Below are 16,355 nucleotides of genomic sequence, written 5' to 3' on the forward strand. Positions count from 1 at the left end.
ACCTTCCACAGGACCTTGCAGAGCATTAACTGGGTAAATGGGATTTACCTGCTCTCTGGAATTCGCTCAGCTACAGAAACCTTGGGAATTTCTCCCACAAATGTGCAGAGATGTTCTGGTGAGATTCCTAGGATTTCTGGACACTTAGGAACCAGCAGGTGAAAAAAGGGAATGAGAAAGGGAGCCAGAGAACTCCTTAGGCTTGGCCTCTAACAAAAGACTTGTTCCAATAAAGGCCAAAGGAATCTCCATCAGCAGAGAGCGATTCAGTTTTCTGAGCTCTAAAGGTCTGTCTGTGCTCACCACACACAGCAAGTGTGACTGAGCCTCCCTGGAGGTGTGTTAGTCCAGAGGAGTGGATTTGGGTGATATTCTCTCTTTGTAACTCCAAATGACAACAGCCTGAGATGGAGAATCCCCACAGTGGGACTGTGCTGCCTTCAGGGTTACTAAGACCTGCCCCCACAGCTGTCAGTGGTGAAGAACCAACACAGGGCAACTGATGCACTTCCCAGCAACCAGACCTGGCACCCCACAGCTCACAAAACCCTTCAGAGCCCCCCTCAGAGGATGACGATGCTCCCTTGATCCCAAATCCTTATTTTCCTGGACTGTACCACCCTCAGTTGGGCATTTGCATGGCTGTAGATTAGCAAGAAGACACTGTCAGTCCAGAACAGCCCCATAGCAGCCGAGCTGGGAGAGCTGGGAGCTTTGGAGGCTTCTGGCTGTACCTTCTGGTCAAACACCTTTACCTGGAAGTACTGTCAGCACACCAAGTGCTGGAGGTGAAGATCTGCATCTGCTCCAGGCCACAATCCCACTGCAAGCACCTGAATGGAGACAACCCAACACATTCCAATATTCTCCTGTTTTCCCACCTAACTTTGCCCAGACTTGAACGGGCCCACGGCACATGGAGCCGGGAGCATTTAGGGGAGCTGGGAATTAATCAAGAGGCACCCACCTGTCAGGCTGGTATCTGGAACTAAACAGAAACACTCGCTGGTGCTTGACCTCTCGCCCTCCAGACAAACCTGTGGCTCTTGCTGGTTTGAGAAACCCTCTGGCAGCTCTGGGAGCTGGGGCAGAATAAAGCCAGGGGAGCAGGGAAGGAGAGACACGGGAGCTGGGCTGGGAGAGGTGGGGAAGGAGGAAGAGGCTGTACGTGGTGGGACGGATAGAGAGACTGGAAATCTTGTGGCATGGCTGGGAGAAGGTGGCTGGAGAGCTGGTGTAGCCACATGGATGTGATGGGAAAGAACAGGGCACTCAAAGAGTTGGCCAACAGGCTAAGGGCAAGAGCTGCCTGAGACTCAGGAAAAGGCTGGATAGGAAAAGACACTGGAGATATTCGGAGTCAAAACAACCCCAGGACTTTCTGTAAATCCCCTGGTGGGGTTTGTGTTGGGTGGCATTGTTTGATACACCTGGGTGTGCTGATTGGAGCCCAGCACATGATTCAGGGTTAAACCACACTTTTTCCTTTAAGGGAGGCCAAAACTCTGTGTTGATGATGTTCAAACAGTGGAACCCGAGGCAATGCTAACTCTGCTCAACAGCAGAACGGGGTCCTGTACGAACGCCAAGGGGATTTCGAATTCCAATCTTAAAGAACGGGATTAAGATCTTAATTTTTAAAGAGATGTGGGGCACTTTCTCTTTAAAATGCATGGACAGGTTCTAAGCTGATGTAAAACAGCTCGGCCACTGTGGTAGCATTGACCTCAGACACAGCTGATGTGACCAGAAAGATTCCATCCTGTTCTGACTTTCAGATTTTCAGTTTTAGGGTTTCTGTGTAGGAGAAGGGAAAGCACAAATCCTTCAGGAAAACCAACTGCCTCAGTACTGATGAGAAGAGAAAACAGTGCAGGACAAGATCTGGGTGAACAGTGCAATGAGTGGAAGTCAGGTTGCCAGTCTGATTTCCAAAGGCATTTGTTACCTCTGTTTCCTCCTCATCCTAAATAAACCCCCTCCTTTCCCCGGCAGAAGAACTCACTCAAGCATTGAAGTTACTTAAAGTCTTGCCTGGCAGAAACCAAAATCCTGGGTGTTCAGTTCCACCAATGGCCCCTGGATCTGTACGGCTGGACAGAGTTTATGCCAGAAACCTGCTCTAACTAGAACATGGAGCCTAAAATGTCACTTTATAGGTGGGTGTAGAAATGAGGTGGGGAAAGGGGAATGGACATTCCTGGGAGCTGGAATGAGATCTGAGGAAGCAGCTCAGAGGGAGGAATTTCCTTGCTTTCTGAGTTATATTGAGCCCAGCGATGGGGCAGGAGCAGGAAGTGGCTGCTGCAGAAACCAAGAAAACATTTCAGGACTTAGGCCCTGCTTATTTTTCTTCATTTCTCCAAGCAGAGATGACTAAAAGCCTCAGGGAGAGCTCAAAGCCTCTGAGCCACATTCCCTTGGGCTAAAAACTTGGATCTACAGATTCTGCAGCAAGTGGTGCTTTTGTGGAGTCTCATGCATAGGGAAGATCAGGCAACAGAGCATGGACCCAGGCAAGGATGCAAAGATGTCTGAGACACAGCAAGCAGCTAAACTGGATGCTGTAGGAATACCTGCTCCATCTAGCACTGGAACCACCTTGGTCCCTGGGAGAGCAGAAAGCTTTGAAACCACACCATGAACTAGGAGGGAGCAAATTCCTTCAGAAGAGGCAGAACCATGTGCCTTCTCCTGCAGTGCTAGTGAGCACCTCCAGCCCAGCTCTCCTGCAGTGCTGACCTGCTCTCACCACTGCTGCTTGTTTTTAGGGAGCTCTGTACCCCCTCGAGAAGCTCTTGCAGGTGTCCTTGGCATCATCTCCTTGCTGTGGCACATGAGTCCCACAGCAGGAGCCGGTGCCCACCTGGGTGGCTCCTGCCCTGTCTGCCAGGCCAGAGCAGGCCATGGAGATGCTTCCAGCAGCATGAGTGGCCTGGGGCTTTGTTAGAGCTGGTGGACCCTGCTCCTGCCAGAGCTGCTGAATCCAGGGGTGGCTTTGAGGGTCTGCAGGACCCCATGTGGTTCCTAATTCGGGGCTGGATTTGTGCTCAGCTGTGCACTCTAATCACTAATTAAAGGTTTGCCATCAGCCTCCAGCAGCTGTTGGTGTCCTACAGGTCGATCCCCAAGCAGCACTCTGGGAAGTTCATTGGATGGGCGGTGGCCAAACCCCCTCCCCAGCACACCCGGGTGTTTATTTCCTCAGCAGAAAAGGGCTGCAGCAGCAGACAATGCTCTGCTTTGCACCACCTCTTCTTCTTCCCTTCCTGCCGTAAGCCCCCAAAGATTTCTTGCTTTTCCCCTCTCGTTCATTCTTTTTGCTTTCTTTTCCTTTCTTCTTTTTCTTTTTTTTTTTTTTTAACAAAAAAATGTTATTTTGTGCCTCCTGAGCCTTGCCGGCTGGGCTCGGCTCTGTATCAGCTGGAGGAGCTTATGAGCCTCGTCTCCTCGGATTTAGACTGAAATTTTGATTTTCTGCCGCGCTCAGATAATGTGGAAATCCTGTTCCCCGATATTTACTGTTTATCAGCACAGCACAGTGCAGTTCTGGGGGGAAGGGAATCTCCCCCTCCGTGTGTCCCCCCTCACTCCCCTCCACCCCCCATCCTGAATGCTAATGGAGTTTGACTTGGGAGCAAACCTACAACAGTACCCTAATTATGGTGAGCGAGGGGAGTGGGAACTCCCTGGCAAGGGGTTCTGTGTCACTGGGATGGACTCTGGTCCTGGAAGTGTCCAAGGCCAGGTTAGACGGGGCTTGGAGCAACCTGGGACAGTGGAAGTTGCTCCTGCCCACGGCAGGGGTTGGAACTGGATGAGCTTTAAGGTCCCTTCCTACCCAAACCATTCCAGGATTCCACAGTGTCCATCCCCATCTCCCGAGCCAGATGCAGCACAGGGCTGCTCCCTTGTCCTGCCAGGGACCTCTGAGCCACCTACCCCTCTCTAGGCCCACTCCTAAGCCAGGCTTTGTCACCTGCAGTCCCCTGATGAGGATGGAGGAGCATAGCAGCAGTGATCCATGCCATGTCTGCCTCCCCACAGCCCCTCCCCTGCATGAGGTGGCCCTGTCTCCTGTCCCAGCCAGGTTGCCCTCAGCACCATGGTCTGTGGTGCCACCTCTCTGTCCCTTTCTCATCCTGTCTGTCCTTGAGGGAACTGTGTGTCTGGGGACATTCCCATTCCAAGGCATGTATCCTGCTCCTCCATGTGCCAACACACACCAAGTCCTGCATCCCCCAGTGAGGATTAATGTCACCGAGCCCTGGCAAACTCATTCCTGCCAACAGCCCAGAGGCCAGAAGGGAAAGCGGGGGGCACTTCCCTGTGTGACGTGAACCAGGCAAGAGAAATAAAACAATAATAATAAAAATCTGGGGCTCAACAGCAGGGGAACCCCTCCAAGGACCACTTAAGTGGCCAGCGGTACATAATGCCTGGGTGTTAATGAGGCTGCCTCTGATTCCTGAAAGGAGTGGTTATTGTCAGATAATGTACAGGGCTTTCTCTCTCCCCCCCAGCCCCTCACAGGAAAGGCAGGCATTTCCCTGTGGTTGGGATTGAGTGGAATAATGTCCTGGCCACCTGGAAATGCACTGGGCTTTCTCTGAGCTGCATAATTAGAGGCAGCATTGGGGTGAGGCGGCAGGGTAACGCAGCATGTGGAAAGGAGGGGAAGAAAAATGGGAATAAGAGGACTTTTATAAAAAAAAATAAAAGGAGGGGGGAAGAAATGGAAAGGGAGACAGGAAACATGATAAAGCTCAGGCAGAGCAATTCTCTGTGCAGCCAGGCTGTTGGCTGGCTCCTCTGGTTTAAAGTGACTCCACTTCTTATGGAAACGGAGAGGCGGTATTAAAAAAAGAAAAAAAACCCAAGACACAGAGAGCTTCCTTATCTCATGGAGACAGTTGTCAGGAATCACTTTGACTGAGTCGTTTTGTCTCCATGCTTTTTGTCGCTGTCAAGCAGGCCTCAGGACATGGATCAAAGGAGAGGCGCCGAGCGCTCGCTGAAACTTCTGATCCCTTCTCGGTACAGACACAGAGTGGCAGACAGCTCTCCTCACATCAAATGAAGGAGAGAGGAGAGGGAGGAAGAAGGGAAGGGAGAGGGAGAAGAAAAGCTGGGCGAGACACAGAGAGAGGAGGCTGCGAGGGGCTCTCTCTGCCACTCTGGATCTCGGGCGAAAGAAGCAGCAGCAGCCTTTGCTTTCCCTCTTCCACATTCCCTGCCGGGAGTGTCCCCACAAGAGTGCCCCTCCAAAAAGGGCAGTTGGAAGGAAGTGTGGGACATGCAGCAGCACAGATATTTCCTCCAGACTAACCACGGGGCTGCCTCAGCTCAGGCTTGGCCCCACATGTTGGTAGGTCCCAGACCAAGCTTTGCACTAAGCCAGTCATGGTGAGAGCTCCCACCCATGGGGGGCAGATGGACATCCCTGTTTTATCTCTGCACTGGCTTGGTGGGTGAATTCCTACCTCAAAACAACCCCAAATCAACCCACTCTGTGTACGTTTTGCCTCTTTTTCTTCAGTCTCACAAACCACTCCTTGGGATTTCTCAAGACAACCCCAAAACAACCCCAAAACGACCCCTTCCTGTCAGTTTTGCCTCTGTCCCTTCCACCCTGCAAACAGCCCCGGTGATTTCCCTGTATCTGCTTGGCAAGCACACCCCACCCTTTCCCCTACACGGCTCGTGACTGCCTTTCAGGTACTTATTCCCTGAAATAAGATCCCCCTCATCTCCAAACTGGATAGGCTTAAGGGCTGACTCCAGCTTACTGCGGTGAGCTAAGACCCTCCACACCTTTGATCACTTCACTGCTCCCCCCTGCAGACCCTGCTGGGATTTGTGATCTCCAGCCCCCGCTGTAAATTGATCCTTTGCACGCCTGTCTGACAGAGGCACGAGCAGCATCCTGCAGGCCTCCAGCACCCAAACATCTTCCCTCCCATCCACCACCTGGGACCCCCGTGTGGCACAGGCCCCACAGCCTGAGAACCCCCCGCTGTTTATCCACTGTCCACGCAGCTCTGTGTCCTCTCCTCTGCACTTCCCACTCTCTCTGTACTCTACAAAAGCCCCTGCTCAGCCCTGTAACCCCAAATTCCTAAAGCCCATATTGCACAGCCATACATTGTTCCCCCTCCCCATCCAGTGCACCAAGAGAGTCGGCAGGACAAACGCTCTGCATGCTGACACGACACCAGACTCTCTTCCACCTCACACAAAAGCCCAGAACAGCATCCTTTTGGGATACATCTCCCACATAAACCTCTCCTGATGCTTCAGGACTGCACAGCTCTTCTGAGCATCTCCCTAGGATGCTCCAGAGACAGATTCAGACCCCAAAGTCCTCCCTGTCAGCCCCAACGTCCTCCTTGTAACCTTTCCATCAAGATGCTGCAATCCATCCATCAGTGATCCCAGCAGCTGGCTGGCTCTGGGATGGGAGGGAATGCGGGTTTCCTTCATTGTTAGCACACAGAGATGGTGAAGCAAACAGCAAATAAACTGTGCTGAATAATGACCCCTTTCAAAATGCATCTAGCAGCTCTGGGAAAGCTGGTGGTCACGGCATGTTCCCCTAACATGAACAACACACAGTCCTGTGTCCATCTTCCCTGTGTGCTGATCCTGAGCTGGGGAAGGCTGGAAGCTCTCCAGCAGAGCAATGGACCCTCATACACCTGCACCACACTGTCCCACCTCCTTTCCCAGCTTGATGTTTCTCCCGTTGTCTCGCACCCACTGCAGTCAAGGCACTTCCCACAACCCCTTTCTGTGGAAAAAAAAATAAGGGGACACATTGGGGTTAGTGCCTGATCCACTGCAAAATTTTGCTGTGGGTTTTTCCTGTACTAGATGGTTTTTCCCAGCCAGGGTACAGCTGGAGCACAGCTGTCACCCCGTTCCCAGGTTTTAATAGGCACACCCAGGGCCCGGGCACACCCGGGTGAGCACACAGGGAATGTGCACGCAGGACATCGGTGCCCTTGCGCACACGTGCTCCTGCCTCTGAATCCTAATTATTCCTTTTATTGCATTCCTGCCTTTTAAGCTTCCCCTCTATCTCGCTTCCCTCATTCCAGGGCTGCCTTTCCCCGCTGAGCTCCCTTGATTCCTCCGGCGGCTCCGCAGCAGCTCCCGGTCCCTGGGATATTGCGGCTCCCGGAGACACGCGGCGAAACAGTCGGCTCTCCGTGCCAGAGGTCGCTCGGCGGTGCCCGGCACCAGGCTGGATGCTGCATTAATTGCTAATCTCTCATTTTCTCTATCTGCCCTGCCTGCCTTGTCTCGAGTTCCCTCATTAATCAGAAAGCAGGGCAAATCCCGCATTTGAATTCTCCGAGTCTGTCTCCCGGCCAAGTCCCTCTCACCCTCCCCCGTGCGGGAAGGAGACAGGACCCAGAGGAGAGGTGTTTGAACAGAGCTGAAAGCCCCACCAGTCCTGCCCGGATTTCAGCAGGAATTCCAGCCCCTGTGATGCCCGTTCCTCCCAGTGGGCTTTGCTCCCACCACCTCGTGAGTGGGGTCTGGGTGGGAAGGGATATTTAAGGATTTATGGGGACAGATTTCCATGTCTTAGCCCTGGGCGCCTTAAAAACGTGCTCGCTGTTCCAGCATCTGGGGGCTTATCAGGCACTTTCACACCTCCCTGCATTTCTTCTTCCTGCTATCATTATGTCATTCTCCTCAGGACTTTTCCTGTATTTCTTCTCCTATTTTCTCCTTATTCCTCCCTTTCTCCCCAGTTTTTCTATTGCTGATATGTGAGTTCACAAAAGGTGCAGTGCCACAGGGGCTGATCCTGGACCCACCGAAGGGATTGCCAAAGCTCCCGAGGCTCCGGAATCACCTGTTTGCTCTGAAAACCTTCACTGTTCCTAATATTTTCAAATCTTCCTAATAAACACATGGAGAGGAAATCACACAGGAATGAACCCTGCCAGGGCACCAGAGTACGTGTTAAGGTGATAAGATGTTTGTTTCCAGTCGGTTTTCAGTGTGATCAGAGCACCCAAATCAGTCGAAGAAAGTCACGGAACCTCCAGACTTACAGAAAGTGGCCCCTCAGATATGAATTTCCCCCTTCCCACACTTCTCAGAAACAGAGTCATCAGGAATCAGGCAAATAAATACGTATCCATTTTCACATGAGAAAAATGTTCCGTTCTCCCCTTTTGCCGTTGCCGGGAGCAGCGGCACCTAATTGACAAGAGCAGATGGGCTTTGTTTGGCTAAATATGAAAAGGGAAAAAAAAGCAAGAAACTTTCATGGAAAAACGACCAGCTTTGCTGGGACATGCAGGTTAAAAGTTTAGGGAGATGGGGCTGCATTTGACACTGAGCAAGGGAAAAATGCCAATGCAGTCTCAGCAGAGCCAACTTCTCTGAGATAGGAACCTGGAGCTCCCATGTCACCTTTCCATCCCCCTGGCCAAAAAAAAGATGTGGATTTTAGCATATGTTCACCTCCTCCTCCAAAAATCCTGCCACAAGGTCGTGGGGAGGCTGAAGCCAGAAAGGAACAGGGAGCGAGGAGCAATTGTGACTCAGAAAAGGGACAGCAGCCACTCTCTGAAGGGCACACACATTGTTTGAGGGAATCACGTCCTCTGGAGACAGGAGGGTGCAGGGCAGTGTGGAGGAATGTAGAGGAAGCAGTGGGGGGGAAAAGAGCAGGGACCACATGGAAAAAAACTGGAGGGAGGGAGCGATGGAAAAGGGAGGCAGAGGAACCCAGAAGGCAAGGTTAGAGAAAAACCCTCGTGTGGGGTGGCACCCAAGAGCCTCAGAGGTTAAAGAATATTAGAAGAACATGTTCCTACACTAAGATAAGCCAGAGAAATGAATCCTTATCCGTCCAAAACCAACCCTTGAAAATTCGAGCAAGAGAAGGGTCTCCTTTCAGGGAAACAGGGAATCCTTAATGCTTCCTCCCTCAGCAACTGTAATGCCAGGATGTTCCCAATCTGCTTTGAGGGATGGAAAGATTAAGAATAATAAAAAAATTGCAATAAAATATGTGTGAACGAGGGGGTAATTGTGGACAAATGCAGCATTCAAATTCATTTTTCAGCTCTTTTACACACCATTTCAATCTTATTTTCTGCTTGTTAATGAGATCTTGTTGGTTGGGGTGGGCACGGCTGCCCAGTATCGCTTGGGTAATTGCACATAATTTTCTCTCTACTAGTGATTTGCATCAGATTTTTTTTTCTAATTCTTTGCTATTTAAACCCCCTCCTCCCTTTCCCCCTCCCCCCCAAATCTCATCCTCTCCTCCCCTTCTTTCTTCCCCTCCCCTTCTCCTGGCCCAGCAAGACTCATTTTGAATGCTTATTATAAGCACAGTGTCTCCGACAAAAAAAAAGGAAAAAAAAAAAAAGGCACCAGACAGAAGGGATCCATGTCACGAGGGAAGCAGGGAAGGAGAGCTGTCTCTCCAGAGCCAGACACCACCATTTCTGCTCCCCTCTCGCCAGCAACATCATGTCCTTCCCAACTGCCAGGTTTTCCACCCCAAAAAGGGGCTCAGCTGGCTCTTCTCGTCCTTCTGCCAGGACCAGTGAGCTCCTGACAGGGATTCAGATGATTTCTAATCCCATCCTGATGAGGCTGAGGAAACATTACCCTGGATGGTGGAAGGGAATGGAGCCATGGGATGATGTCAGGAAAAACAAACTGTGCAGACTAAGAAGGTCCCTGAGTTTAGAGCAGAAATCTATGGGCAGAGCCTGATCTGTGCCTTGAGTGTCCCTCCAGGAACACCCTCAAAATTCAGGGATAAACCAGAAATTGGAAATATGACTCTAACCCCAAGACCTGCCGTTCCACTGGGAATGAATCTGCTCATGGAGAAAAAAAAAACACTGAAAGCCCTGGGAAAATTAAAGTAACAACTCTGAGAGGGTGAACAAGTTTCTCTTGGCTCTTTGTATTCCTGGAATTGTCTTAATCTCTGGATGATCCCGTGGTTTTGCTAAAAGATTCAAAGGTCTCAGAAATAACATGTTATGGAAGCACATGAAATGCTTGACTCTGAACTGTATCTGAACGTGTTCCCCAGCTACACAGGGGGCACCTGCAGCAAAGGGATGAGCTTTGGCTTTTGAATAACCCCCTGCAAGACCCCAGCGTGCTACAGGGAACAGTCTGACATATTCAAGATACAGGGCTGGATCTAAAAGGGCAGTGGAAATTTTAGGAAGTGAAGCAATGGGCAAAACCCTCCTAAAAAAACATGAAGACACTTCAAAAGGCAGAAGACATGTGGCAGAAGAGGCTAAAGATGAAAGCAGCAGAAAATACGGTAAGACTCTGTTTCTTAGCTGTTTGAAAAGCACCCAGGGGATCTCCCACCATCCCAAATGGCAGAGGAACAGCCAATGTGGCTCCACTTTTGTCTTGTAATACAAAGTTTAAGTCACTTAATTTTCTGCCACCTCAGCCCTCACTGCAGCACTCACAGTTCCTGATGCTGCTCAGGATGTAACTGGACTGAATTTAAGGCCAGCTTGGACAGGGCCTGGAGCAACCTGGGACAGTGGAAGGTGTCCCTGCCCATGGCAGGGGTGGAACGAGATGGTCCATAAGGTCCCTCCCAACCCAACCCATTCTACGAGATGATTCTGTGATTTATCAGGAGATTGAGCTGTTTGTCACAAGCCTTGTCCCAGGTCAGTGAAGGGCAATTCTGGGCTAGCACAGGGCTGAACTTCCAAACAGAGGGATGCAGTGTTTGTTCTCACTGCCAGTGTGAGGAGTGACCTGGCTAAGGATGTCTTGGTGCCCGGCCTTGTCCTCGTTGAGGTTGACGGGTATTCTCAAATAAATGGAAATGAGTCCTCTGTGGGATGAAAATGAGCTGGAAATAATTACAGTGTGCTTGTGGAATCCCACCCATGCCCAGCCTTGGTTTACAACCCACTCCTGTGAGAAATGGTGAGACAGAAGCTCCAGGGCCAGAAATCACCCTCTGCATGCCTAAGTTACTCATCATATTTAACGTTGCTTTGTATCTCTGTGTCCTCACTAAGTTTTGGTCCAGGCTTTAGTGCCAGCCCAAGGCAGGTCTGAGCCCCTGAGTCAGCCCAGCTGAACCTGGGGCAGCTGCTGCCAACCCACCAACCCTTGTGGAGCAGGGGGGACTTTGCTGCTTCATGTTCTGGCTCCCCTGAGCCCCTCTCTGATAACGTGGGAGCACCAAGTGCATCCTGACAGCTGGAAGTGACTCGTGGCTGCAGCTGGTCAGGCTGGGAGGTTCCCTTTCCCAAACAGGCAAAATCTCTCTCTCTGACAAAGGCTGTCCCAGCACAGAACCAGCCCAGATCACTGCTCGGGTTACCCTGGACTCTCACTCAAGTCTAGGAAGGAGCACGACATGAGACTTCACTCCAGGTAGTGCTTCAATCATCTGGGACTGTCCTTTGCACAACCAAGTGGGTGTTTTTGTATGAAGTGTCACAAAAAAGTCATCACGGGATGAAGGAGTTGAAGACAAAAATTCTCAGCTGACCTCTCAGGTCTGGAATAGAGGCAGGACACCAGGGAAACTGCCTGGGAAAAGCTCTGGGGCTCCAGCAGCTGAGCTGAGCAGGCACAAGGCTTTGTGTGCCATGGGCTGGAAAACAAGCCAGAAACGGAGCCATTTCCCACATGATTGGGGTCTCTCTGTCTGCCCGAGGGGGGACTGAGGTGGGTGAGGGGGGGCCTCAGGGGGGTCCCAGCCCCTGTGGCCACACGTAATCCTCTGTTCTCTGTGCTGGGAATGGGAATGCCACACCTCTCCTCTAGAATTCCAGCTGCCAGCACCGGGGCTGGGGGTTCTGGCTGGGACACCCAATCCTGGGGTAACTGGATCGTTTCTGAGAGGCAGCAAATGCTGGGAGTTCTGGGCCAGGCTGGCCCCCACCTCTTGTCTAAACTGCAAAGTGATCTCCCTCCTGCTGCTGCTGAGGGCTGAAACCAGAGAACTAGCTGTCTGCAGCGCAGACAAATTGCCATCATTTTCAGTTCCCTTCTTTTTTTCTATCTCCTGACCTCCCTCTTTCCCTCTAGCTGGTATTTACCCCTGTAAAGAGCAGCTTCAGATAGAGAGAGGAGGAGGAGAGGATTGAGGTGTGATGGGTTTTACCTGTAATGCCACGGAAGAGCTGAATTATGCTCAGCACAGCAGGAAAATTACACAGAGCATCCCATATAGAGACTTCACTAAACTTTTACCCACCCTGCTACATAAAACAGGACACTTTTAGGAGTTCTCATTCATCCCATTAGGAGTATTTCCTGTATCCTTCCACTAGGAACAGCAGAGGGCTTAGAAAGGCAGGAAGGTTTGATAAGTAAATATAAAGCAGTCATGAAATAACCTGGGTTAGCCTTTCCATGCACAAAAGAAATAGAAGAATTTATATGCTGATATTTTGGCCCTCACATGATTAAAAGCATTAGGAAAATGGGAATCTCTCCTTCTTGGGGGTGCAAAGCTCTCTTTTCTTCAGGACTGCCAGATAATGGATCCTCTCTTTCCCATACAAAGGGCTTATTGGCTCAGGACTCTATCTTTCCCCAGCCTGAGCCTGGGGGCAGGGTAATTTGGGACAGGGATAAGCAGAGAGAAAGCCTTGGTTTGGTCATTTCAATGAGCCTCTGATTTCTGAGCGGGGCTGGGAGGGAGATGATGAAGCTCCAGAAATGGAAATTGCAGGATGGGCTCGTGTCTGGTGCTATCATGTGGATCTCATCCCCAGCTTATTCCAAGGTGCTAAATTGCACTTGTGATCATCTGATTTAATCACGTGCCCTGGCCTGTCTAACCTGGAGCCTGCCTTTGAATTCCAGGCTCTGTCCTCATCTCCCAGGCCTGCTGCTGTTAGAAATCCCTTGTCAGAGAGATGTCTGCCTATTCCCTCCCAGATTACCCTGTTTGAGACAATATTCTGCCTCATGCCAGTCACACCTTTACATTTTCCCACTCAAAGCTAGAAGGGGGGGGGGGGGGTTATACCATATCTGAGAAGCTGCAAAATTTCCCTCTTTCCATTGACACTCTATGTTTGTTTTCACACTTGAGAGATCACAAGCTATTGGACCTCAAGATCCATAAACCTTTCTGATGTCCCTGTTTATTGGACTCTCCTCTAAACAGTTGTAGTCTTTTCATTTCAGATGCCCACCAAATTTCTCCTTGTAGTTTCAAATTATTTTGCATTTCCTGTCCTAAACAGTCTTACTGGTACTCTGAAACAACTATTTGTAGTGGACTTCATGTGTCCCCATGTTCCATGAGTGACTGGGAGTGAAAGTAAAAGGCATTTTTGTATCCCTCCAGCATGAATACAAGTGTACAATATGTGCCTTGTTCCACTTAAAAGCAAATGTGCCCTTGGAAAGCAGGTTACAGCAAGTAAAACAACGAGAAGGTTAAAGGCTCTGTCTGATAAGGTGACAGAAAATTAGAATTCTTATCCCAGGGTGGAGTCAGAGGGGGATGGATTCTCAGGTGGTGAACATCCTGCCTTCTCCATTCAGCTGAGAACATAAATCTGCTCCCATAGCACATGAGCACAAGCTCTGCTCTCTCTGGGCTCACTGATGGTGGAGGTTTAACCTCTGCTCTGAGCCTTGTTTCTGTCACATGCAGCACTTAGAAGCTGTACACACGATGGGCAGCATCAGATCAAACCTGGGAGAGGCACTTCAGAGGGTGGCTGAGCTGGGCTTTGGAGCATAGACCCCAGATCAGGTCATAGGCTCAGGCAAGGATGTGAAAATCAAGGGTATATTCCAAGGGGAGGCCGTGGCTGTTGCCTGGTCACCTCAAAACACACACACTCCACTTCCTTACACAAGCAGATGGTGTGAAACACTTTCCCTCCTTTAAAACTCACCTACACCTCTCATTCTGACCTTGTGCAAAGCATTAGCAGAATTTTTTCTATGACAATTACTTTCTCAAAACTAAATCCCAGATCTACATCCCTGTGTTTTGAGGAAGCTCAAATCCACGGCACTTCCATGCTCCAACCAGGCTTGGACAAGCTGGCTTTGGCTAATCTCTAAATCAGCCACCTACAAATCATGAGGTGCTTCTAAAGTAACTAAAAACATCAAGTGTGCTGTCATTAGGTTAAAATCCACAACTGGAGGGCCCTGGAATTTTTGGCTGTGGAATATTTTGGAGGGTTGAGCAGACAAACACTGATGCTCTGACTCCTGGTGTTTGTGGTTGCAGTGTGTTAACGTGGAGGTGGGAACTAAGAGGACACAAGTGCTCTGCAGAACAGTGCTGAGCGATATTGCTGATGAAGGAATGAGCCAAATGCTTTAACTGGGCTACTCCAGGACTCCCTGACAGCAGCAATGACTCCCTCGTTAAGCAGAACACGCTGTGACAGCCTGAAGCTCGCCCTGCTCTCAGAGGATCTGAACCAGCCAAGTCCTGTCAGCCAAAAGCAGGATGGAAGCAGGTCACGTACCTGTGGGGAGAGGCCATTGCTGACGGGGTTCATGTGGTTGGCAGGAGCTGCAGCGTTCATGAAGCTGTCGGAGTAGCTGGAGAAGCTGTGCCGGGCTCCGTAGGCTGAGCCGCTGTCGGCGGCGGCCGCGAGTCCCCCCTGGTGCATGGTGGAGGGAGGCAGGGGCTGGGGCCTGTGCACGGTGCTTCCCCCGTCTGCGGAGAGAGAGCAGGGCTCAACAGGGCTGGGGCTACAGCTGGCACTGCGAAATGGCCCCTGGGTTTGGCCATCCTGTCTCAGCATCTGGGACACACCGGGTTCCACAAACTGTGTGATGGGACAAAACCTGCCATGCTGGGGGGAAATATCTGAATTTTCCTTTAACTTTTCCTCAAACAGAAACTGTAAATTCTTTTGTAAAGGCCAAAGCCAACTGAAATGGGCAATACTCCCTCCACTGAACCCCACTGTGGAGCTTTATCCAGAATGAGAGATCACCTACAGGATACTCAGTTCATAGTGCTGTGCTCATCATTTCAAAGCTGAGCAGAGCTACAGCCATGGGACACATTGACAGAGCAGAAAGGACCATGAGACAGAGGGGAAAACCGAGGAACTTCCACCAACCTGAGGAAAAACCTGGTTTTCCCATCTCAAGGAAAACCACCCGTGTATTAAAAGAGACCCAGTGGGATGTCATGAATGACAAAGGCAAGGAACAATGGGATGATAGAATCCCAGAATTCCAGAACTAATCCTCACTGGAGGATGCAAGACTTGGTGTGTGTTGGCACATGGAGGAGCAGGATACATGCCTTGGAATGGGAATGTCCCCAGACACGCAGTTCCCTCAAGGACAGACAGGATGAGAAAGAGACAGAGAGGTGGCACCACAGACCATGGTGCTGAGGGCAACCTGGCTGGGACAGGAGACAGGGCCACCTCATGCAGGGGAGGGGCTGTGGGGAGGCAGACATGGCATGGATCACTGCTGCTGCGCTCCTCCATCCTCATCAGGGGACTGCAGGTGACAAAGCCTGGCTTAGGAGTGGGCCTAGAGAGGGGTAGGTGGCTCAGAGGTCCCTGGCAGGACAAGGGAGCAGCCCTGTGCTGCATCTGGCTCGGGAGATGGGGATGGACACTGTGGAATCCTGGAATGGTTTGGGTAGGAAGGGACCTTAAAGCTCATCCAGTTCCAACCCCTGCCGTGGGCAGGAGCAACTTCCACTGTCCCAGGTTGCTCCAAGCCCCGTCCAACCCGGCCTTGGAAAGGCAGGATTTGGGAAGAGAAGAGCAGTGGCGCAGGCGAAGGGTGCTCACCTTGGGAGATGGTAGTGGTCGAGTAGGTGGAGTCCGGCAGCTGGTAGGGGGGCAGGGTGGGCATCCCGGTGGGTGGGAACCCCCCCGGCAGCAGGTGGTTGAAGGCCGCGAGCTGGTTCGCGCCCGCCTGCTTGCGCCAGCGCGCCCTGCGGTTACTGAACCACACCTGGGGGGAGAGCAAAGGCCACGAGTGATTCCCCCTGAGCTGCTGTCCCACCCCAGCTGGGATCTGACGGGAACATGTCCCACAGCACTGGCCAAAGCCAGACCCAAGTTGCTGCCTGACTCAGATTTGTGAGTGTTTGCCTCCGTTCCTCAGGGTCCTTTTAGTTGCTGAACCAGGAAGGGAGAGGAAAGACCCCCCTGTGACTCCCAGAGCTGCTGTCCCACCTCACCTGGGCGCTGATGGAAACACATTCTGTCCAAAACCAGGTTCAACCTGTTGCCTGACACAGGCTCTGTGGATATCACAGAATCCCAGAATATGCTGAGCTGGAAGGGACCCACAAGGATCATCCAGTCCAACCCTCAGCCCTGCATGGGACCACTCCCAGAGTCACCCCC

General features: G+C 51.2%; 1 protein-coding gene across 1 annotated transcript in view; it reads right to left on the reverse strand.

Annotated features, from left to right (window-relative positions):
- The window catches only part of PAX7 (paired box 7), a 106,267-nt gene that overhangs the window by 25,621 nt on the left and 64,291 nt on the right, over nucleotides 1-16,355 (reverse strand). Inside the window, exons 7-8 of the mRNA XM_032709217.1 lie at nucleotides 15,792-15,957; nucleotides 14,493-14,686 (exon numbers count right to left, since the gene is read on the reverse strand). Coding sequence (XP_032565108.1) covers nucleotides 14,493-14,686; nucleotides 15,792-15,957 — 360 coding nt within the window. The remainder of the gene's footprint in view (nucleotides 1-14,492; nucleotides 14,687-15,791; nucleotides 15,958-16,355) is intronic.

This window comes from Chiroxiphia lanceolata, chromosome 22 (assembly GCF_009829145.1).
Source record: "Chiroxiphia lanceolata isolate bChiLan1 chromosome 22, bChiLan1.pri, whole genome shotgun sequence".
NCBI classification, from domain to species: Eukaryota; Metazoa; Chordata; class Aves; order Passeriformes; family Pipridae; genus Chiroxiphia; species Chiroxiphia lanceolata.